Here is a 24,510-nt window from a genome sequence, read left to right as displayed (position 1 = left end):
ACGTGCTCATCTTTGTTCCATGTCATTAACTGACATTCTCCACTTGGGTTGCAATAGATCCATCTTGCCACATCATTTCTATGCTTCCTTGGATATCGAAACTTTGTTCCTTCTGGTGCATAAATGCTGGCTTTCACAAATTCTTGTATTTCTTCATCAGTCAGGTCCTTGGGCTTCCATCCTGGCTCAACATCAATCATTATTTTCATCCCTATGGCTTTTTTCGCAGTTTTCTGGCACTGAGAGATTATTATCTTGATAACACAGAATCCAAGACATATCATCACTAGCAGGGCTCCTAGGAATTTGAATGCATCTGCCATCCATTGTGGAACCCATGAGAACAGTGATCCAAACCAACTGTCGTGGTCGACTTCATCAACTTCATCTATCATCTGATTCTGTAGTTTTGTAAGCATACCTATGGCTTCTGTTAAAGTTCAATTTTTGTCATTTTGAGAAGGTATGAATGTGCAACATGATTCTCCAATTTTTGCACAAACACCTCCATCCATAGCTGTGATCATGCCAAGGACCTATCTGTTCTGGAGAGTCATTAGTCGAATCGCCCTTAACTCTTCCTTGATTGCATTGAATCATTTTATGGTCATGTTGATGGTCTGCAGTAACTCCCATCTGGTTATCTGCAACCATTTAGTATTTGCTCCAACCTGAACTCTTGGCATCAAGATCAAGGTAAATACTGAAGGAATCTGACTGAACAGTCTATGCTCATATGGGATAGCATTAAAAGCTTCTATGGATTTTGCAGAGAAATAGTTTTCCCTCTTCGTTCTCTTCATAAGCTCCATCGATATCATCTTCCTTAAGTGAGCATCTGCTTTCAGGAAACTGTCAATATTCAAGTAACTTTAGGGAATTACCAATGCTGGCACATGGACATTTATCAATGTGCATATACCTCCCCATTTCTTCAGCAGTCTGATATATGCTTTGGATCCACATGCCCAATAATGATCAATGATCACTGCACTGCACCCCACAGAATAAGCACAGCAAAGGTGCAGTGTACGAAGCAGCAAAGCAAGGTCTCCTCCAACCACAAAATAAGCACAGCACAGGTGCAGTGCAGGAAGCAGCAAAGCAAGGTCCCCTCCACCCCACAGAATAAGCACAGCACAGGTGCAGTATAGGAAGCAGCAATGCAAGGCCGCCACCGCTCCACAGAATAAGCACAGCACAGGTGCAGTGTAGGAAGCAGCAATGCAAGGCCGCCACCGCCCCACAGAATAAGCACAGCACGGGTGCAGCGCAGGAAGCAGCAAAGCAAGGTCCCCTCCACCGCAAAGAATAAGCACATCGCGGGTGCAATGCAGGAAGCAGAAAAGCAAGGTCCCCTCCACTGCAAAGAATAAGCACAGCGTGGATGCACTGCAGGGAGCAGCAAAGCAAGGTCCCCTACACTCCACAGAATACGCTCAGTACAGGTGCAGTGCACGAAGCAGAAAAGCAAGACCTCTTTCACCCTCACAAAAAAAGGGCATCACAGTTGCAGTGCAGGAAGCAGCAAAACAAGGCAGCCTCCGCCCCACCGAATATACACAGCACAGGTGCAGTGAAGCAAGCAGCAAAGCAAGCTTCCCTTCACCCCAAAGAATAAGCACAGCACTGGTGCAGTGCATGAAGCATGAAAGTAAGGTCCCCTCCGCCCCACAGAATAAGCTCAGCAGAGGTGCAGTGCAGGAAGCAGCAAAGCAAGGCCCCCTCCATCCCACAGAATAAGCACAGCACAGGTGCAGTGCAGGAAGCACAAAACAAGGTCCCCACCGCCCCACAGAATAAGCACAGCACAGGTGCAGTGCAGGAAGCAGCAAATCAAGGTCTCCTCCACCCACAGAATATGCACAGCAAGCAGCAAAGCAAGGTCCCCTCCACCCCACAGAATAAGAACAGCACAGGTGCAGTGCACGAAGTAGAAAAGCAAGACCACTTCCACCCTCACAAAATAAGCGCATCACAGTTGCAGTGCAGGAAGCAGCAAAGCAAGGTCCCCCCACCCCACAGAATAAGCACAGCACAGGTGCAATGCAGGAAGCAGCAAAGAAAGGTCCACTCCACCCCACAGAATAAGCAATATTATGCAAGAAATGAAAACGTCAGGTGCTAAAGAAGAGGCCCGGCCAGAACATACGGTGGCATTCGACGGCACAGGGCGTGCAAAAGAAGAGGCCGGGCAGAACATACGGAGGCATTCGACAGGACAGGGCTTGCAAAAGAAGAGACAGGGCAGAACATACGGTGGCGTTCAACAGAACAGGGCGTGTGAAAGAAGTGGCCCGCCAGAACATACTGTGGCATTCAATAGCACAGGGCGTGCGAAAGAAGAGGCCGGGCAGAACATACCTTGGCATTTGACAGCACAGGGTGTGCGAAAGAAGAGGCTGGGCAGATCATAATGTAGCATTCGACAGCACGAGACGTGCGAAACAGGAGAAGCCCGGGCAGAACATACTGTAGCATTCGACAGCACAGGGCATGCAAAAGAAGAGGCCGGCCAGAACATACTGTGGCATTCGACAGCACAGTGCGTGCAAAAGAAGAGGCTGGCCAGCACATACGGTGGCATTCGACAGCACAGGGCGTGCGAAAGAAGAGGCCCAGGAAGAACATGCTGTAGCATTCGACAGCACGGGCGTGCAAAAGAAGAGGCCGGGCAGAACATACTGTGGCATTCGACAGCACAGGACGTGGCAAAAGAAGAGGCCAGACATAACATACTGTGGCATTCGACACCACAGGGTGTGTGAAAGAAGAGGCTGACCAGAACATACTGTGGCATTTGACAGCAGAGGGCGTGTGAAAGAAGAGGCTGTGCAGGACACACTGTAGCATTCGAAAGCACAGGACGTGCGAAAGAACAGGCCGGCAGAACATACTGTGGCATTCGATAGCACAGGGCATGTGAGAGAAGAGGTCAGGCAGAACATATTGTGGCATTCGACAGCAGCGGATGTGCGAAAGAAGAGGCCGTGCAGAACATACTGTGGCATTCAAAAGCACAGGGTGTGCGAAAGAAGAGGCCGACCAGAACATACTGTGGCATTCGACAGCAGAGGGCGTGTGAAAGAAGACTGGTCAGAACATACTGTAGCATTCGACAGCACAGGACATGCGAAAGAAGAGTCCAGGCAGAACATATTGTGGCCTTCGATAGCACAGGGCGTGCGAGAGAAGAGGTCGGGTAGAAAATATTGTGGCATTCGACAGCAACAGACGTGCGAAAGAAGAGGCTGTGCAGAACATACTGTGGCATTCAACAGCACAGGGTGTGTGAAAGAAGAGGCTGGTCAGAACATACTGTGGCATTTGACAGCACAGGGCATTCGAAAGAAGAGGGCGGGCAGACATACAGTGGCGTTCGACAGCACAGGGCTTGCAAAAGAAGAGGCCGACCAGAACACACTGTGGAATTCGACAGCAATGGGCATGCGAAAGAAGAAGCCTAGCAGAACATACTGTAGCATTCAACAGCACAGGACGTGCGAAAGAAGAGACCGGGCAGAACATACTGTGGCATTCAACAGCACAGGGTGTGCAAAAGAAGAGGCCGGCCACAACATACTGTGGCATTCGACAGTACAGGGCGTGTGACAGAAGAGGCTGGCCAGAACATACTGTGGCATTCGACACCACAGGGTGTGCGAAAGAAGAGGCCGGGCAGAACATAAAGTGGAATTCGACAGCACAGGGCGTGCGAAAGAAGAGGCCGGGCAGAACATACGGTGGCATTCGACAGCACAGGGTGTGCGAAAGAAGAGGTAGGCCAGGCTATACTGTGGCATTTGACAGCACAGGGTGTGCGAAAAAAGAGGCCAGCCAGAACATACTGTGGCATTCGACAGCACAGGGTGTGCAAAAGAATAGGCCGGCCACAACATACTGTGGCATTCGACAGCACAGTGCATGCGAAAGAAGAGGCCGGTCAGCACATACGGTGGCATTGAACAGCACAGGGCGTGCAAAAGAAGAGGCCAGCCAGAACATACTGTGGCATTTGACAGCAGAGGGCGTGCAAAAGACGAGGCCGGCCAGAACATATTGTGGCATTCGACAGCACAGTGCATGCGAAATAAGAGGCCGGCGAGCACATACAGTGGCATTGAACAGCAAAGGGCGTGTGAAAGAAGAGGCCTGCCAGAACATACTGTGGCATTTGACAGCAGAGGGCGTGTGAAAGAAGAGGCCGGGCAGAACATACTGTGGCATTCGACAGCACAGGGCGTGCGAAAGAAGAGGCCAGGCAGAACATACTGTGGCATTCGACAGCACAGGGCGTGTAAAAGACGAGGCCGGCCAGAACATACTGTGGCATTCGACCGCACATGACCACATGACGTGCGAAAGAAGAGGCCGGGCAGAACATACTGTGGCATTCAACAGCACAGGGTGTGCAAAAGAATAGGCCGGCCAGAACATACTGTGGCATTCGACAGCACAGGGCGTGCGAAAGAAGAGACCGACCAGAACATACTGCGCCATTCGACACCACAGGGCATGCGAAAGAAGAGGCCGGCCAGAACATAATGTGGCATTCGAAACCACAGGGCGTGCGAAAGAAGAGGCTGGCCAGAACATAATGTGGCATTCGACAGCACAGGGCGTGCGAAAGAAGAGGCCAGACAGAACACACTGTGGCATTTGACAGCACAGGGTGTGCAAAAGACGAGGCCGGGCAGAACATAAAGTGGAATTCGACAGCACAGGGCGTGCGAAAGAAGAGGCCGGGCAGAACATACGGTGGCATTCGACAGCACACGGTGTGCGAAAGAAGAGGTAGGCCAGGCTATACTGTGGCATTTGACAGTACAGGGTGTGCGAAAGAAGAGGCCGGCCAGAACATACTGTGGCATTCGACAGCAGAGGGCGTGCAAAAGACGAGGCCGGCCAGAACATACTGTGGCATTCGACAGCACAGTGCATGCAAAATAAGAGGCCGGCCAGCACATACAGTGGCATTGAACAGCACAGGGCGTGTGAAAGAAGAGGCCTGCCAGAACATACTGTGGCATTTGACAGCAGAGGGCGTGTGAAAGAAGAGGCCAGGCAGAACATACTGTGGCATTCGACAGCACAGGGCGTGCGAAAGAAGAGGCCAGGCAGAACATACTGTGGCATTCGACAGCACAGGGCGTGTAAAAGACGAGGCCGGCCAGAACATACTGTGGCATTCGACAGCAGCGGATGTGCGAAAGAAGAGGCCATGCAGAACATACTGTGGCATTCAAAAGCACAGGGTGTGCGAAAGAAGAGGCCGACCAGAACATACTGTGGCATTCGACAGCAGAGGGCGTGTGAAAGAAGAGGCTGGGCAGAACATACTGTAGCATTCGACAGCACAGGACATGCGAAAGAAGAGTCCAGGCAGAACATATTGTGGCCTTCGATAGCACAGGGTGTGCGAGAGAAGAGGTCGGGTAGAAAATATTGTGGCATTCGACAGCAACAGGCGTGCGAAAGAAGAGACTGTGCAGAACATACTGTGGCATTCGACAGCACAGGGCGTGTGAAAGAAGAGGCTGGCCAGAACATACTGTGGCGTTTGACAGCACAGGGCATTCGAAAGAAGAGGGCGGGCAGACATACAGTGGCATTCGACAGCACAGGGCTTGCAAAAGAAGAGGCCGACCAGAACACACTGTGGAATTCGACAGCAATGGGCATGCGAAAGAAGAAGCCTAGCAGAACATACTGTAGCATTCAACAGCACAGGACGTGTGAAAGAAGAGACCGGGCAGAACATACTGTGGCATTCAACAGCACAGGGTGTGCAAAAGAAGAGGCCGGCCACAACATTCTGTGGCATTCGACAGTACAGGGCGTGTGAAAGAAGAGGCTGGCCAGAACATACTGTGGCATTCGACACCACAGGGTGTCCGAAAGAAGAGGCCGGGCAGAACATAAAATGGAATTCGACAGCACAGGGCGTGCGAGAGAAGAGGCCGGGCAGAACATACGGTGGCATTCGACAGCACAGGGTGTGCGAAAGAAGAGGTAGGCCAGGCTATACTGTGGCATTTGACAGCACAGGGTGTGCGAAAAAAGAGGCCGGCCAGAACATACTGTGGCATTCGACAGCACAGGGTGTGCAAAAGAATAGGCCGGCCACAACATACTGTGGCATTCGACAGCACAGTGCATGCGAAAGAAGAGGCCGGTCAGCACATACGGTGGCATTGAACAGCACAGGGCGTGCAAAAGAAGAGGCCGGCCAGAACATACTGTGGCATTTAACAGCAGATTGTGTGCAAAAGACGAGGCCGGCCAGAACATACTGTGGCATTCGACAGCACAGTGCATGCAAAATAAGAGGCCGGCCAGCACATACAGTGGCATTGAACAGCAAAGGGCGTGTGAAAGATGAGGCCTGCCAGAACATACTGTGGCATTTGACAGCAGAGGGCGTGTGAAAGAAGAGGCCGGGCAGAACATACTGTGGCATTCGACAGCACAGGGCGTGCGAAAGAAGAGGCCAGGCAGAACATACTGTGGCATTCAACAGCACAGGGCGTTTAAAAGACGAGGCCGGCCAGAACATACTGTGGCATTCGACCGCACATGACCACATGACGTGCGAAAGAAGAGGCCGGGCAGAACATACTGTGGCATTCGACAGCACAGGGTGTGCAAAAGAATAGGCCGGCCAGAACATACGGTGGCATTCGACAGCACAGGGTGTGCGAAAGAAGAGACCGACCAGAACATACTGTGCCATTCGACACCACAGGGCATGCGAAAGAAGAGGCCGGCCAGAACATAATGTGGCATTCGACACCACAGGGCGTGCGAAAGAAGAGGCTGGCCAGAACATAATGTGGCATTCGACAGCACAGGGCATGTGAGAGAAGAGGCCAGACAGAACACACTGTGGCATTTGACAGCACAGGGCGTGCAAAAGACGAGGCCGGGCAGAACATAAAGTGGAATTCGACAGCACAGGGCATGCGAAAGAAGAGGCCGGGCAGAACATACGGTGGCATTCGACAGCACAGGGTGTGCGAAAGAAGAGGTAGGCCAGGCTATACTGTGGCATTTGACAGCACAGGGTGTGCGAAAGAAGAGGCCGGCCAGAACATACTGTGGCATTCGACAGCAGAGGGCGTGCAAAAGACGAGGCCGGCCAGAACATACTGTGGCATTCGACAGCACAGTGCATGCAAAATAAGAGGCCGGCCAGCACATACAGTGGCATTGAAGAGCACAGGGCGTGTGAAAGAAGAGGCCTGCCAGAACATACTGTGGCATTTGACAGCAGAGGGCGTGTGAAAGAAGAGGCCGGGCAGAACATACTGTAGCATTCGACAGCACAGGGCGTGCGAAAGAAGAGGCCAGGCAGAACATACTGTGGCATTCGACAGCACAGGGCGTGTAAAAGACAAGGCCGGCCAGAACATACTGTGGCATTCGACCGCACATGACCACATGACGTGCGAAAGAAGAGGCCGGGCAGAACATACTGTGGTATTCGACAGCACAGGGTGTGCGAAAGAATAGGCCGGCCAGAACATACTGTGGCATTCGACAGCACAGGGCATGCGAAAGAAGAGACCGACCAGAACATACTGTGCCATTCGACACCACAGGGCATGCGAAAGAAGAGGCCGGCCAGAACATAATGTGGCATTCGACACCACAGGGCGTGCGAAAGAAGAGGCTGGCCAGAACATAATGTGGCATTCGACAGCACAGGGCGTGTGAAAGAAGAGGCCAGACAGAACATACTGTGGCATTTGACAGCACAGGGCGTGCAAAAGACGAGGCCGGCCAGAACATACTGTGGCATTTGACAGCACATGACCACATGACCACATGACGTGCGAAAGAAGAGGCCAGCCAGAACATACTGTGGCATTCGACAGAACAGGGCACCCATCTCTGAATATCTTTCAGAATTGAGTATCCAGCTATCGGATGAGAAACGTGGGCTGTATTTTGTCAACATTATTCCTTTTATTGGCTTGGGAAAGGTTCTTACTCAGACAGCAGCCACTTTCCTTGCAGACAAGTCTTATGCACCTTCCCACCCATGTTCTATCACTCCCTGCTTTTCCAGCCCTGGAAGTAGTTTATGATCCTGCAGACTGAGAGCTGCCCATCTTTGCTTCTCCCCTGACCCAAAGCGATCCGATCCAATAGATGGCAGTGTGTGGTAAGTACGCCTTTTGCAGGGGTATTGTGCCAGAACGTGTTCCAGTTTCATTATAATACGGTCCCAAGCGTGTGCCACTGCTGGTCATTAATGGCTGTTATGACTAACTGGCGACACCGGAAGAATGAAGCGCTTTGTCGCCCCTCCCAAGATTCAAACCCCTGACTCAGAAACCACTGTCATCTCTGCAGCAGACTCTCAACCCACTGAGCTATGTTGCCATCATTGTTTTGCATATTAAGGCAAATGCTGTTGCCTCTATCAGAACACACCTGACCAAATAGTTAATATTTGTCAGTTAGTGGAACTGGAGCATTTCCCCATACACGGCCTGTTTCCTTTCCTTCCATTGGCCATTCTCCAGCAGGGAACGTCGCAGGTGCATTGGTGCTGCGTGTACGCTGATTGTGTGCGCAGTTCTGATATGGTAGATGCTCCCTGCACGCTCCTTTTTACATCTGGCATGTTCCTGTGTCCATGCCATGTGCTCTCACCAGTAAATATGCCGTCTATGTGTGTTTAAGGTGCAGGAGTTGGAAATCGCCTATTCTGCACTGTTCTAAGAATGGGACGCAAGACACGTGAGAACTTGAAAGAACTGCTGCACTTTTGACATCTTTGTGTGAACTCTTAAGCGCCGAAGATATATAGATGTATTTATGTGATCTAAAGTATCATGTGTATTCAAATCAGAAATCATTCAAATGCAGAAAACGGAATTCAGAGCAGACACATGAATACAGTCGAACAATGGCCGGTACAAGATAATTAGCCCGGATAGAAAAGTGCACCTTAAGTATAAGATGCTAATGTAAACATAACGTGTGGGATTATGCAAACGCAGGATGCATGGTGTACATAAATAACGTTGCACATATGACAGCACACGGTCTTCAAAAGATTTGCTCAGCTATTCGTTGGCATCGGCCAGATGGCCGGTGAGCCAGTGAGATTGCACATTGACGAGTCAATGCAACCAGTCGCCCTGAAGCACCGAAGAGTCCCCTTTCACTTATGAGATTTAGTGGACAAGGAACTGGAGAATCTTGTGAACTTGGACGTAATCGAAAGGTGGAAGGCCGAACGCCCTGGGTGTCGCCCCTCGTGATTGCTCATAAACCCAAACAGCCTGACTCTGTCAGAATATGTGTGGACATGCGACTGCTGAATAAGGCGATCATGAGGGAGTCACACCTTACCGCTACGATTGACTTCTCCAAGCTGTACTTGAGGGTTGGATACCACCAGGTTGTGCTACACCCTGAGTCCAGGTACATCACAACATTCATGACACACCATGGACTATAACGATACAAACACAACAGCTTCAGTGTGTTGTCACCTGCAGAAGTGTTCCAGAAATTGATAAGAGGGGCTCTGGCAGACCTAGAAGGTGTCTTAACTATCAGTGATGACATCCTAGTGTTTGCCAAGTCAGAGGTAAAGCACATGGCACGCCTGATGAGGACCCTGGAACGCATACAGGCACTGGATTTAACGCTGCATTGGGAGAAGTGTGAGTTCCTGAGGACATGCTTTGAATTCTTCGGCTTTGTATTTAAAGAAGGGGGGGTGTCCCTAGACTCCAGCAAGGTCAAGTACATAATGGAAGCAAGGGCCCCGGAGAATGTGACAGAGGTGTGCAGTTTTCTGGGCACGGTGACAATGCAGATGGTTCAAGAGGAACCTGGCCATGTGGTTGGAGCCCCTGAGAAGCCTCACGAGGAAGGATACCACCTGGCAGTGGGGCAGTTTTGAGCAAGCAGCGTTTGAGGATGCCAAAAGAGCCCTCACGGCTAAAGATACAATGGTGTTCTTTGACCTGTCTCTTCCATCTGAGGTGGTGGTCGACGCCAGTCCATTTGGTCTGGGAGCGGTCTTAACGCAGATGGACAACAAAGGAGAAGTGAGGCCCATTGCATATGCCAGCCGCGCCGAACAGAGATACTCCCAGATTGAGCGCGAGGCCCTTGCCGTGCTGTGAGGGTGCAGGCACTTTTTCGGCTATATGTGTTGGGTAGACCAGTGACGGTGGTGATGGATCATACGCCTCTGCTGTCCATCATGGCAGGCTCATCTTCGAAGCCACCAGCCCGGATTGAGAGGTGGATGCTGGCGCAGCTGTAGTATGGTGTGTCGCTGGTGTACCATCCAGGGGCGAACAATGCGACTGACTATTTGTCACACCACCCCCACGACAAGGATGAAGTGGAGGATGCGACCAGCGTCGAGGAGGCCAATGAACATGAACAACTCATCGTGGAGTCGGCCCCCCCTAACTCAAAGCCGATCCAGGAACTGGAGAGGGCGTCTGAAAGTGATGAGTGCTTCCGGATCCTTAGGGATGCACTGCAGAAAGGGGAATGGAAGCCAGTCCTGGAGGGCCTGGGTAAGAGAACTCAAGAGGCGCAAGTGACTCTGGAGCAGTTATGGAGGGTTTGAGATGAGCTGAAATTCACGGACACAGAGCTACCTCTGCGGGGAGACAGGATGGTCATGCCCACCAACAGAATACAGCAGATGATTGATCTAGCGCATCAAGGCCATCAAGGAAAGGCCAAGACCAAAGCCCGACTACGGCTGAAGGTGTGGTTCCTGGACTTGGAAAAGAGGGTAGAGGATTTTGTAGCAGACTGTGTGTGATGCCAGGCAGCATCCCTGGCGCAGAGGGACCCCCAGATCGAGTCCATGCCTCAAGGAACATGGCCGTGGGAGGCGGTGCACTGGACTTCAGGTCCACAGATACAGATGTCCACTTCCTGGTGGTGGTGGAACAATGGTCAAGGTACCCAGAAGTTGAATTTTTGGACTCTTGTGTCATTCGATAATGGGGCAGTGGCGCTGGAAAGGCCTTTGCTACCCATGGCCTGCACCAGTCCCTGTGCTCGGACAATGGAATGCCCTTCCAAGGGGAGTGCTTCGCCCAGGTCTTGAAGGAGTATGGAGTGCACCAGATCACTTTTGTTTGGCCACGGGCCAACAGCGAAGCAGAACAGTTCATATGGATCCTAAAAAAAGTGTTTAGGTTTTCCCATTGGCAGGGACAGTGGGCCTCATTAGGAACCTGGCAGTGACGGTATGAATGGTGCCGGTAAGGCACCAGGCACCGTTCATACCGTCCCGCCACATTACAAGTTCTGCTTGTGGGTTCCTGACAGCACGCCAGGTCTTACCTATAGGGCAGAATGGGGATCGGGAGCCCGGCAATACAGCCACCCGCGAATGGGCAATTACCGGCCCATTCATCTCGTAATGGGCTGGTTATTGCCCAATCGCGGGAGGCGGTGCCGGTAGCAAGCATGGCGGTAGCCGTGCCTGCCATACAGGCACGGCTACCGCCATGCTCGTAATGAGGCCCAGTATTTTCGAAGGGCCCTATACCAGTTCCTCAGGCAATATCAAGCAACTCCCCATTGCTCGACGGGAGTAGCCCCAGCAGAAGCAATGTTTAAGAGATGCCCGGGGCGCCTCTTGCCGGATGCAGGTGACTTGGAGTCGGCTGTAATTGATGATGCCCAAATGTAGGAGGAGAGGAGGTACAGAAACGAGGGAGAGAATATCAGAAGCGGGGTTGACAGCACTAGTTAGCCTTGGGACACGAGGTGATAGTAAGAAATAGGCACCCGCAAGGGAAGCTGTCGTTGACATACGAACTGAGCCCCATGGACGTGACTGCAGTGAAGGGGTCTATGGAGACAGCCTCGGATGGAAACACCACCCTTACCAGGCATGCCAGCTTCTTCAAGAGGCTAGAAGAGGGTTGCATGGCTGGGGACATCCCCAGGCAGAGATTGTGCCGAAGAACCGTGTTAGGCAAGATTGTGTGCAGTACCCTTTGAGAGACTACAGCAAACTTGACCTCCTGGCAATAGGAACCCAACCTTTGGTATATGTCTGTACTATACAGGTTGGTAGTGTGGCTGAGCAGCCAGGCTTATCTCAAGCGGGGTCAATGTGAGCAGTAGGGTTGTAACACAGAGTTTCACAATGACAGTTATTCAAATAAACACTTACACTCAAGGTTTCTTGCTTAAACGATTATTAATTTATTTAACAGTCAGTTATATAAGCATTCTCCAGGAGGGAGCAAAAAATGTAACACTTATAATACACTTCAAAACACACTCTGTTTCTCTAATTCAGATGATACCCATTGGGGATGGCACACAGACACTTCCTAGACCCTCAGGTGACTTAAATAGCTAGGCCACTGTGGACATTGATTTATCACAAGTACATTTAGAGCAATACCGAGTTTAGGCTGTAAAAGATAAAAATAGAGGAATTAAATAAAGGTTAACAAATAATTCATAAACAGGTAAGTACTTTTTAAAACCTTCCAATGCAAAGTAAATTAGCCCTTTCCTTGGGGAAAGACAAAGGCACAAAGTTAGAGGTAAAAGAGTCTGTCGGGGAGCCAGGACAGTCAATGTTAGTTGAACAAATTCTAGGGGAGCTGAAGATCTTCTTGCAGGTAAGTAAAAGTCTTGCACAATGTTTTTCGATAAACTTGTAGAAATAAGATTCACTTGAAGGGCTACACGCTGGGAGGCTTGTGAGGGGCAAAGCTGCAAGCAACTTGGCAAAATCAACCAAGACAAGTCTCAACTGAGAGCGAGTAAGGCTACACAACAAGAGGGAAGTCCTCTTAAGTTTACAGTACCTTGGGTTAGGAGAAATGGTTCCAGCTGGCTTCTGTTCCTGTGTGGCTCTGCAGATCCTGTTGTTCCTGTGCCTCAGTCATGGAGACAAGAGGGGGGACTTCTGGGGACTCCTGCAACACAATGGGAAGGTCGGCGGCAGCAAAGGTCAAACTTCCATTCAGCTGCACTTCACGGTTTCTGCTCCTCGCTTCTATAGCAAATAGCAACACTGCGGTTCCCTGAGACTTACTTCACATCTGGGGTCCAGCACTCTGTTGAGGTGGCTTAGGCTTGGTCAGTCCTGCTTCAGAGAAGTAAGAGGATTTCCTGGCGCTCCGTCTGACTTAAATGCGATCCACTCAGTTTAGTGTTCCTCTCCCTGGCACTTCAGTTCCATCAGCAGTGGAAGTACAGCCAGCTTCGAGAGGATGTTCATACGAGTTCACTTTGGGGTTGATTGGTCCCACCAACCAGAGTGGAGAAGTCGTCCTTGCAGGGGCTTCTATGTCGAAACAAATTTGGAGTTTCAGCACAGCAGCAGGGCTTCACCGGGCAAACCAACGGTCCAGGAGTTGGAGCAGGCGTCCTCTTCAAGTTCTTCTTCGGTTCCTTCATCCAGTGGTCGACTCTACCTTCCAAGCCAAAAGCCTTGCCTTTTATGCAGGTTTCTCCCATTCATTCCAGCCTTGCAGTCAATCACACAGTGGGGTGTCTGTCCTCCAAGGACAGCCAGCCAGCCAATCACCTTTGGGTGCATTCCTGTAACCATGGGGATTAAGCACAGGGAGTTTCAGGCACCTCCTTCACTTCATGCCCCTGCCAGACATACTGGAGCCAGAGGCGGCCTTCACTCATGAATCCCGCCAAAGACAAAATGGGCCTCATCACGACTTTGGCGGTAACCCTTAAATCCGGCGGTCGCGCTATTACCGCCGGATTTAAGTGTCCGCCAAATCAGGGCTTTGGTGGATTTCGCACCAGCTCTGAGCTGGGGGGAAATCCGCCGAAAATTCACGCTATTACCGCCGGCGGGAAATCCGCCGGCGGTAAGAGCGCGAAAATTCCCCATTGAGCCCAATGGGGAATGGGGCATTCCCGAATGGGCTCAATGGGGAATGGGGATTAACATTACCGCCGAACTCGTGATCCTATTAGCGCTGGGGAGTTCGGCGGTAGGGCTAATACCGCCGGCAGTAACGCCCAAGTCGTGATGAGGCCCAATGTATAAAGGGACCAAACCTGGTTTGGCACGCAGAGTGAATCTCAAGAAGGACCTTTCCAGCAAGAAATGGTGAAAAAAGAAGACTGGGGCCATTTTGACAAAAATGAGCACCCATGGGTGCCTTACTGCAGCTGCAAACTCAGCCTGTGGTAAAAACACACAATGGTAGTAAAAAGTAAACCACTGCCACCAGCCATTCATTGTAGAAAGGGCAACATAAAAATGTTACATGAGAAACTAGAAAAAGGGGATACTAAGTAACCCCTCCAGCACCCTATAGTAAGATAGTGGGTGCTGGGTCTAGAAAGTTACTAAATGTAAGTAAAGTCAATGTCACTTTACTGCTCTTGGAAACAGTAGTTTATCCCCGAGAAGGTATTTAAACCTTTGTGAAATCTAAGAGACTCCCTGTGCCACTGCACTGAAGGTGTTGTGTGTCACAAGGTAAAGAGGGTGCCTATGGAATTTGTCCAACTACAAAACCAAAAGAAACACAGAGTTTAAATCACAGAAAAAAACATGAGAGAGTGGAAAAAATGTCTTGCTCTCTCCGGGTTAGAAATTAAAAGTCCTAGAGTCCAGCAGAAAGAGCTGTGGGTCTCTAAAGTAGAAGAGAATTAGCACATTTCTGAGAATTCTCCCTAACACACCTGATGAAGTTGGTGGGACTGCCTGCGCTCAGATTCCACTTGACCGAGGGGATGCTGGTGAGGAGAGGCCGAGCTGGGAAGGGGGCAGACGGTTTCCCCAGCGAGCTGGGAGGGGTAGACCTGCCCACCCGAGTGACTATGTACTGGACCCCTGGGTCAAGCAACCGAAAGATGGTGGAGATGCTACAGGGGTATTGTGCCACGTGTTTGTGTGAGTGGTGGTTTTTTGATGTTATTGATATGAAAAAGGAGCAGTGTGGTGTCCCTTTAAGAGACACACATTTCAGAGTGACGTAACTCTGTCACATGTGGAAAGTAAATGGGACGCATCATGTGTGCTCGGCAGAGCACGCATGGAGTCTGTAAGGAAGCAGAGTCTCCGGTTATGTTATATTAGCTGTAATTGTGGAGGGCACGGTCGCCCGAAGGCATCATGGCGCTGGAGAGATGAAGAGTATTTCCGAATTACAGCAACTAGAAAAGCAAGGTCTTCAATTTCCGACGGAAGGCAAATTGGTCGGTAGTCTCCTGCAGGGAAAGGGGCAGGTCGTTCCACGCTTTGGCGGCTGCAACCGAAAAGGCACGTCCTCCTTTACGGGTTAACCTCGGGCACTGCCACCCGAAGAGTGGATTGTGATCAAAGAGAGGGAGCAGGCATGTAGCGGATGAACTTAGCTTGCAGGAATTCTGCTCCTATACCTTAAAAGGCTCAGAGCACTATGCACATAGACTTGAACATAATCTAGTGAGCGACAGGGAGCCAATGCAGTTGCTTCAGCAAAAGAGTCATATGGCCTTCGAAAGGTGGGCCGATGATAAATCTTGCCACGGCATTCTGAAGCAATTGCAGGCGCCCAGTCAGATAACCGGGTTGAGCCAGATAGAGTGAATTGCAGTAGTCCAGTACACTGAAGACCGAGGCAGCAGCCACCGGAGCTCGATTGCTGTAGGAACGAAAGGGAGGACCTTCCGGAGAATACAAAGTTTGAAATGACCCGATTTACAGACCGCATTGACCTGTTCATCCATGGTCAGGCTGGCAGAGATCCGCACCCAAGGTTCCTCACTGACAGAACTGGCCTGGTGAGGGGGCCCAAGGAAGTGGGCCAGAAGTTGGCCATCCAAAACAGTTGAGGAGTTGGAGTACTTACAACCAGGACCTCGGTTTTACTACCATTCAACTTTAACAAGTTCAATGTCATCCACATTCCCAGTTCCTCAAGACATTTTCTTAGCCGGCTAGCCGTTTCAGATTTTGAGAGGTCCAAACAGGCCAGAATCTGGGTATCGTCAGTGTAAGAATAAAAACAAAACCCATGTGACTCAAGGAGGAGGAGGAGATAGCTTATGTAAATGTTAAATAAGATAGTGTCTTCTGTTAGCCGGGGGGCTCACGGTGCAACGGGAAGCCTCATAACAGGGGGGCCCCTTCCACAGGTGGGTGCTTCAGGTCACAGTACTATTGAAAGATAAGTGGTTTTGGGATATGGCAGGCATGGACACCTTTTCACTAGTACAGAATCATTGTTTACTACTCACCGTGCTGTGACGTCGCGGCGTGGATGACATCACGTGACCTGCGCAAGTAGGATTGAACTGTCAGGTAAGTTAGGGGTGGCAATGGCTCCAGGATGCCAGCCCGGAGTGCCTCGGGCTCTAAGGTATGTGTAGAATTATTCAACCGGTCCGGAGCAAGCTTGATACCACACAGCCATAAGGCCTTACAGGATATGTTTCATTTCTTTCCGGACCACAGCACACAATCCATTGGCTAAAGCCAATAAAGCAGTGGTGCAGGTGAATATACCATCCCTTCAAATTTGATCATCTGTATAAAATTAATTTAAAAATTGTAACTAGATTTCATGCATTTGTTTTTTACAGTTGACTTATGAGAAGGAGATTACTAAGGTACTATATCCCAGCAACTTAAAGAGAATTCTCATGTTGGTACACAATCATGAGATAGACTGTGGAAAAATGATGTCATTGTGTTTTACTCTTTTTTCTTTCATGTCACATATATTTAATTTTGGGTCATGACTTATTAGGGTTCTGCCCCTGGAGACGGGCATACAATGTCTGAAAGGCGTTGGCCCAATAGACCCATGTAGATCTTCGAATGCCTGCTTCTCTCAACATTAGCTGAATACATTTGTTTTTATGAAAATGGTATTATGAATTGTGGATTACACTAAGGGATGGAGTAATGCATAGAAAGGTTTGCTGAATTCCATATAGAAATTGCAGCTAAGATTTAGCAATACGCGAGCACATGGCATCCCAAAGGCAATTTTGAGTTTTCTACATGTATTCTTCACTGTAGTACCTACAGCTTTTACCTGTGTGTTCCGATTAACGTTGTATTTTGAAATATAAGAACTTCATCTAAAACTAGTACTAGCATAGATATTGTACACAGAGCCTGGTGGTGCCTGTTAGGAAAGATTTCCATTTATGTGTAATTTTCCCTCCAGCTGTGCACCCCCCAACATTTTGCTGTTGTCTGACTATCCTAGCCTGCCTTTTGTCAGTGAAGCCTACTCTTCTGCTGTACTCCGCTGGGCTTTTGCTCACTTTGTTATGCGGAAACTGACATGTCCTCCGGTCTGTCAGTACTGGGAGACTCGTTTCCCTTAGTCTTTCACTCTGTTGCTATTCTTTAGTAACATTTTATGGGATGGCTGTATGTGCTCAGATCTCTCACTGGGTTGTCTTTGTTTTGCTGCGAAGGAGATTTTGGATAAGAGAAGGCATCTTTCACCCATTCCAGGTCGATCTTCTCAGTTCACACAGAACTTAGTAAAGGTGCCAAGTATCCCGAATCAAATAAGCAGCTCCTCTGGAACCGCTAGTGACCCACTGGAAGGTTTGACACCCTGAGCCTGCTGTTGCCCCGTAGAACCCCCTGCTTCTGATCGAACCTAGAAGGCCTGCAAGAATAGTGGGACCAACTACTCTTGACACCTCCAACTTAACCTGAAAACAAGCCTTTTCAAAAGTGCTCCTGGACCGCCCAGTGAACTGACCAGCTCCTAAGGGACCTTTGTCCTGGAACCACCGACGTCTCAAGTTGACACTTGAAACTTGGGAGACGGTAAGCTCTGGGTATAAGGCACTCTCCCGCTGGGTTTCGTACACCTAGCATTCCTAGGTCTGGAATTAGGAGAGTACACCTGAACCCGAACATACGTGGTCACTGTGTCGTCCAGCTGTGGTGACGAACTTCGTGGGTGCCTTGCTGCTGTGACCCCCTATGCCCTCAGACTCACTGCAGTGGAACTAGCCTGATCCTTTCACCAGGAGCGGACAAATCGCTACTGTCCCACCGCGGAATCATTCCTGGAACGCAGACCCTGAAAGCCGCAGAGCCACGCAACTGCAGGATTTGAACCTGCAACCAAAGTGGACTTGACTGCCGAAGTTTGGTCCAGAGTGCGCCGAGGGTCGGTGAGTACTTGTAGTAACCCTTACCGCTGGCCCCTAGCGCATCCATCCATTTTTACGCACGAGTATCCCCTCAGGGCCACTCTTCTTTATCGAGGTAGCCTGTGCTGCCGAGCTATTCCCAATTCTTGGATCCTGTTCTGCCATTTTAGGGAGACCCTCCTCGAATAGTGGTAACTTATTCTTCACTGCCTCACCCAACTTCCCGAGTCGCTACAGCCCCTGAAAGAAGCCCTGTTTTGACTAATCCCCACGATTGCGTGCGCCGGCACCAAAAGTACTTTGGAGCTCAAGGCTCCACTCATCGTAGGGACTGGGCTGCCTCTCAAGTTAGGGTTTGAATTGTGAAGGACTGCCACAGAGATATTCACACTGTGTGACCCCTTTCTTTACAGGTTGTGGAACTACTAAGTAATATCCCTGTTGGCTATTGGTTGATGTATATATATTTGCTAGATTAGTGTTGTGTTGGTTTTGTTATTGCTGCTGAATATTTACTTTGTTTTTTACTTAAAAGGCCTTTAATAAATGTATCTATATTTTTAATATACTCCTTACTGAGAGTAGTTTGTGGTATCGTTTGCTGTGTGTGCTCATTGTGGGCTTTCGGTCACCCTCACCCCTCCTGAGACCTAGTCTTGACCGCCGCCAATGCTACCTTGATTGGTCTGGCTGGTCCAGAAACTTACACGGATCCAAGAAACTGGGCTGGCCTTCTGAACCTCGGCCCACCAGGTCACAGTTCAGAAATCCATCTTAATAGTGCCCACCTATTCTGCACTTTTTTTTCAGGTTGCTTTGCCATTTGGTTTGATACTTTACATGTCAGCTCTTGAACACTTAGTACTAGTTTAGCTTTTGAAAGACACCTGTGCAAAAAGCGTTATATGTATTATGGGATTTATAGAGTGCAAACAACGCTCTCTCTTTCGCTGAGCATACGTAACATAAACGGTGTGAAAGAGATATATACATTCAATCAATGAATATATATATTGACATTATATTGTAAAACGTGAAGCTGGAGAACAGCAGAGCACTGTACACGGGTTCGGTAGCCAGAATCTGGGCTGGCATCTTTTAACAGTAGCACAGTCCTGTGATTTGCGGTCTGTGTGTCCACTGGAATTAGTCCTTGGTCAGGTGCTGTTGGAAAGGCTGCGTTTTGAGAGATTTGCCAAATTGGAGAATTGTGGGGTCATTCCGAGTCGATACTGGAATCGAGTTCCAGCGGGTGGGTGCGTGACAAGAGAAAGCTTGCTTGCGGGGCCTCTCTTTGCGGACGAGTTAGGCTAAAGAAATGAAAAGTAACCTTAAGAATGGGTGGGAGGAGATGTACTCTCCCTAGACTGCAAAATGTGGAGGCGGTAAACCTCGGTAAAATCCCAGCTTTCCCTCTGCACCAAATTGATGATCCTTGGCAAATCACTTAGCATTGCTGTGCTTTATTTTACAGAGTTTTGGGGACTGTCATTGTTATTATATATGTCTATACCGCAAACCTAGCTCAGGAGCCAGGCAGCAGTGTACAGGTCCTAGACTACGAGGTGTGAAGTAAACAAAGATACACACTCCTTCCTGGCTTCACAGACTAGTGTTGCACCCCATATCATAACAGTATTGTCCATTACTATAGCGCACCCCACTCCATCTCTTGTCCGTTATCTCACTTCTGGCAACCTCAACTGGGAGCCATGGTTCTCTCCACATAGATCGAGTGAGTGCTAGGGTCAGTGTTCTGGGTAAGGGGAATGAAAGGGTGTGGCTAACAATAGTAACGCGTAGCAAGCGTTTGCTTTTAACTTACATAATAATAACTGGCCAGTTCCCAACTTCCTGGCCTCTCCTTTTGAGTGAGGGTCGGGTGGGAAAAATCTGGGAGTCATCTGCATAAAAGTGGCAGGAATGGTCAAAGGGTTTAATAATGTGGGCACAAGCGTGGCGGGAAATGGAGAGGGACCAGGGGTGAGCCTTAAGGGACACTGTGATGCCCAGGAGTAGGAGAAGAGAGGTTACCAGCCCAAGGGCCATACCAAGAGTGATCAGAGAGATAGGAACGAAACCAATTTAGAGCAGAACCAGTAATGCCAAAAGAGGAGAGGAAAGAAAGGAGAGAATAATCCACAGTGTGAAGGGCAGCAGAAAGAGCTAATAGAATCTAAGAGCCAGCAGCACCCTAGGCAACTGGCGGTGCCATTGTTTAGGATCTGCACAGTGGGGCCGTTGTTGGCGCAGGCTACTTCTAACACCTCATAGATGACTGACTCTGCCCCGTCCCTACTGACTTTCAAACGTTGCCCCCTGTTAGGAAATCGCCCATTTGCCACAGTGGGCCAAGAAAATAGATAAAGGGGGGGGGGGACAAGAAGAACGAGGGGAAGAGATATAAGTGGCAAGATAGGGCCGAAGTGGGTGGAGCAGAGACCAGAGGATGAGTAGAGAGGAATTGAGGGTCAGGGCAGGCTGGTGAGGTCAGGAAAGGGCAGTTGGAGCTGTGTGGGGTAAGCAGAGGGATGAACTGGGCAGATGGGCAGCGCAGCGCAGGGGGGGCAGTGCATCCAAGGGTTGAGCCCCTCTCTCTCTCTCTCTCTCTCAGGCAGCCTCGTTGATTTCCTGAAGACCGACGAAGGGTTTAAAATCAGAATCCACAAACTCATCGACATGTCGGCACAGGTGAGGAGTGCGCATGCGCGAGGGAGGGCCTGCATGGGATTTTATAAATGCTTGTATTGTCCCGCTGGGTGGCATCTTGGCGCTAGACACTGACTGGAGCCAGCTCAGCTGTCCCTGATTCCCAATGAGTTGCTTCTGGAAGAGGCTGGGATTGGAAATGGGGTCAATCTCAGCTATACGAGGGTCGGGGGTCGGCCAATCGGTGTCCTTCTCACTCCGCCCCCAGGGATTCGAAGCCCCTCCACAGCCCTAGAGAGTCGTGGGGGTGCAGGTGTGGCGGGACGAGTGCTCAGTAAGACGCCAGGCTTACACCCTTGGATCCCGCCCCCAGGTAGGCGTGGATCCCACTCCCAGCTGGGAGAGGAGGGTGAAGTGCCAATGTGATGTGAGGTCAGATGCACCAGGGAGTCACGTGACAAAATGAGGTCATGCAGCAGGGAGTCAAGTGACAAAATGAGGTCATGCAGCAGGGAGTCAAGTGACAAAATGAGGTCATGCAGCAGGGAGTCAAGTGACAATATGAGATCAGATGCAGCAGGGAGTCAAGTGACAATGTGAGGTCATGTAGCAGGGAGTCAAGTGACAAAATGAGGTCAGATGCAGCAGGGAGTCAGGTGACAATATGAGGTCAGATACAGCAGGGAGTCAAGTGACAATGTGAGGTCATGCAGCAGGGAGTCAAGTGACAATATGAGGTTAGATGCAGCAGAGAGTAAAGTGACAATGTGAGGTCAGATGCAGCAGGGAGTCAAGTGACAAAATGAGGTCATGCAGCATGGAGTCAAGTGACAATGTGAGGTCAAATTCAGCAGAGAGTCAAGTGACAATGTGAGGTCAGATGCAGCAGAGAGTCAAGTGACAATGTGAGGTCAGATGCAGCAGGGAGTCAAGTGACAATGTGAGGTCAGATGCAGCAGAGAGTCAAGTGACAATGTGCGGTCATGCAGCAGGGAGTTAAGTGACAAAATGAGGTCATGCAGCAGGGAGTCAAGTGACAAAATGAGGTCATGCAGCAGGGAGTCAAGTGACAATATGAGATCAGATGCAGCAGGGAGTCAAGTGACAATGTGAGGTCATGCAGCAGGGAGTCAAGTGACAAAATGAGGTCAGATGCAGCAGGGAGTCAGGTGACAATATGAGGTCAGATACAGCAGGGAGTCAAGTGACAATGTGAGGTCATGCAGCAGGGAGTCAAGTGACAATATGAGGTTAGATGCAGCAGAGAGTCAAGTGACAATGTGAGGTCAGATGCAGCAGGGAGTAAAGTGACAAAATGAGGTCATGCAGTAGGGAGTCAAGTGACAATGTGAGGTCAGATGCAGCAGAGAGTCAAGTGACAATGTGAGGTCAGATGCAGCAGAGAGTCAAGCGACAATGTGATGTCAGATGCAGCAGAGAGTCAAGTGACAATGTGAGGTCAGATGCAGCAGGGAGTCAAGTGACAACGTGAGGTCACATGCAGCAGGGAGTCAAGTGACAATGTGAGGTCAGATGCAGCAGGGAGTCAAGTGACAATGTGAGGTCAGATGCAGCATGGAGTCAAGTGACAATGTGAGGTCATGCAGCAGGGGGTCAAGTGACAATGTGTGGTCATTAGCAGCAGGGAGTCAAGTGACAATGTGAGGTCAGATGCAGCATGGAGTCAAGTGACAATGTGAGGTCAGATGCAGCAGGGAGTCAAGTGACAATGTGAGGTCAGATGCAGCAGAGAGTCAAGTGACAAAATGAGGTCATGCAGCAGGGAGTCAAGTGACAATGTGAGGTCAGATGCAGCAGAGAGTCAAGTGACAATGTGAGGTCATGCAGCAGGGAGTCAAGTGACAATGTGAGGTCAGATGCAGCAGGGAGTCAAGTGACAATGTGAGGTCATGCAGCAGGGAGTCAAGTGACAATATGAAGTCAGATGCAGCAGAGAGTCAAGTGACAATATGAGGTCAGATGCAGCAGGGAGTCAAGTGACAAAATGAGGTCATGCAGCAGGGAGTCAAGTGACAATGTGAGGTCAGATGCAGCATGGAGTCAAGTGACAAAATGAGGTCATGCAGCAGGGAGTCAAGTGACAATGTGAGGTCAGATGCAGCAGAGAGTCAAGTGACAATGTGATGTCAGATGCAGCAGGGAGTCAGGTGACAATATGAGGTCAGATGTAGCAGGGAGTCAAGTGACAAAATGAGGTCATGCAGCAGGGAGTCAAGTGACAATATGAGGTCAGATGCAGCAGGGAGTCAGGTGACAATATGAGGTCAGATGTAGCAGGGAGTCAAGTGACAAAATGAGGTCATGCAGCAGGGAGTCAAGTGACAATATGAGGTCAGATGCAGCAGGGAGTCAGGTGACAATATGAGGTCAGATGCAGCAGGGAGTCAAGTGACAATGTGATGTCAGATGCACCAGGGAGTCAAGTGACAAAATGAGGTCATATGCAGCAGGGCGTCAGGTGACAATATGAGGTCAGATGCAGCAGGGAGTCAGGTGACAATATGAGGTCAGATGCAGCAGGGAGTCAAGTGACAAAATGAGGTCATGCAGCAGGGAGTCAAGTGACAATGTGAGGTCAGATGCAGCAGGGAGTCAAGTGACAATGTGAGGTCATGCAGCAGGGAGTCAAGTGACAATATGAAGTCAGATGCAGCAGAGAGTCAAGCGACAATGTGAGGTCAGATGCAGCATGGAGTCAAGTGACAATGTGAGGTCAGATGCAGCTTAGAGTCAAGTGACAATGTGAGGTCAGATGCAGCAGGGAGTCAAGTGACAAAATGAGGTCATGCAGCAGGGAGTCAATTGACAATGTGAGGTCAGATGCAGCATGGAGTCAAGTGACAAAATGAGGTCATGCAGCAGGGAGTCAAGTGACAATGTGAGGTCAGATGCAGCTTAGAGTCAAGTGACAATGTGAGGTCAGATGCAGCATGGAGTCAAGTGACAAAATGAGGTCATGCAGCAGGGAGTCAATTGACAATGTGAGGTCAGATGCAGCATGGAGTCAAGTGACAAAATGAGGTCATGCAGCAGGGAGTCAAGTGACAATGTGAGGTCAGATGCAGCAGAGAGTCAAGTGACAATGTGATGTCAGATGCAGCAGGGAGTCAGGTGACAATATGAGGTCAGATGCAGCAGGGAGTCAAGTGACAAAATGAGGTCATGCAGCAGGGAGTCAAGTGACAATATGAGGTCAGATCCAGCAGGGAGTCAGGTGACAATATGAGGTCAGATGCAGCAGGGAGTCAAGTGACAAAATGAGGTCATGCAGCAGGGAGTCAAGTGAAAATATGAGGTCAGATGCAGCAGGGAGTCAAGTGACAAAATGAGGTCATGCAGCAGGGAGTCAAGTGACAATGTGAGGTCAGATGCAGCATGGAGTCAAGTGACAAAATGAGGTCATGCAGCAGGGAGTCAAGTGACAATATGAGGTCAGATGCAGCAGGGAGTCAGGTGACAATATGAGGTCAGATGCAGCAGGGAGTCAAGTGACAATGTGATGTCAGATGCACCAGGGAGTCAAGTGACAAAATGAGGTCAGATGCAGCAGGGAGTCAGGTGACAATATGAGGTCAGATGCAGCAGGGAGTCAAGTGACAATGTGAGGTCAGATGCAGCAGAGAGTCAAGTGACAAAATGAGGTCATGCAGCAGGGAGTCAAGTGACAATATGAGGTCAGATGCAGCAGGGAGTCAGGTGACAATATGAGGTCAGATGCAGCAGGGAGTC

The 24,510-nt window shown here is 49.9% G+C and overlaps 1 protein-coding gene across 1 annotated transcript in view; it reads left to right on the top strand.

Moving 5' to 3' along the window:
* LCK (LCK proto-oncogene, Src family tyrosine kinase) overlaps nt 1-24,510 on the top strand; it is a 544,660-nt gene that overhangs the window by 391,569 nt on the left and 128,581 nt on the right. The window contains exon 10 of the mRNA XM_069622474.1: nt 20,726-20,802. Within this exon, the coding sequence (XP_069478575.1) occupies nt 20,726-20,802 (77 nt within the window). The remainder of the gene's footprint in view (nt 1-20,725; nt 20,803-24,510) is intronic.

Source organism: Ambystoma mexicanum, chromosome 11 (genome assembly GCF_040938575.1).
Source record: "Ambystoma mexicanum isolate Mex_15411 chromosome 11, UKY_AmexF1_1, whole genome shotgun sequence".
Lineage (NCBI taxonomy): Eukaryota > Metazoa > Chordata > Amphibia > Caudata > Ambystomatidae > Ambystoma > Ambystoma mexicanum.
This window is presented reverse-complemented; position numbering and strand designations above follow the sequence as displayed.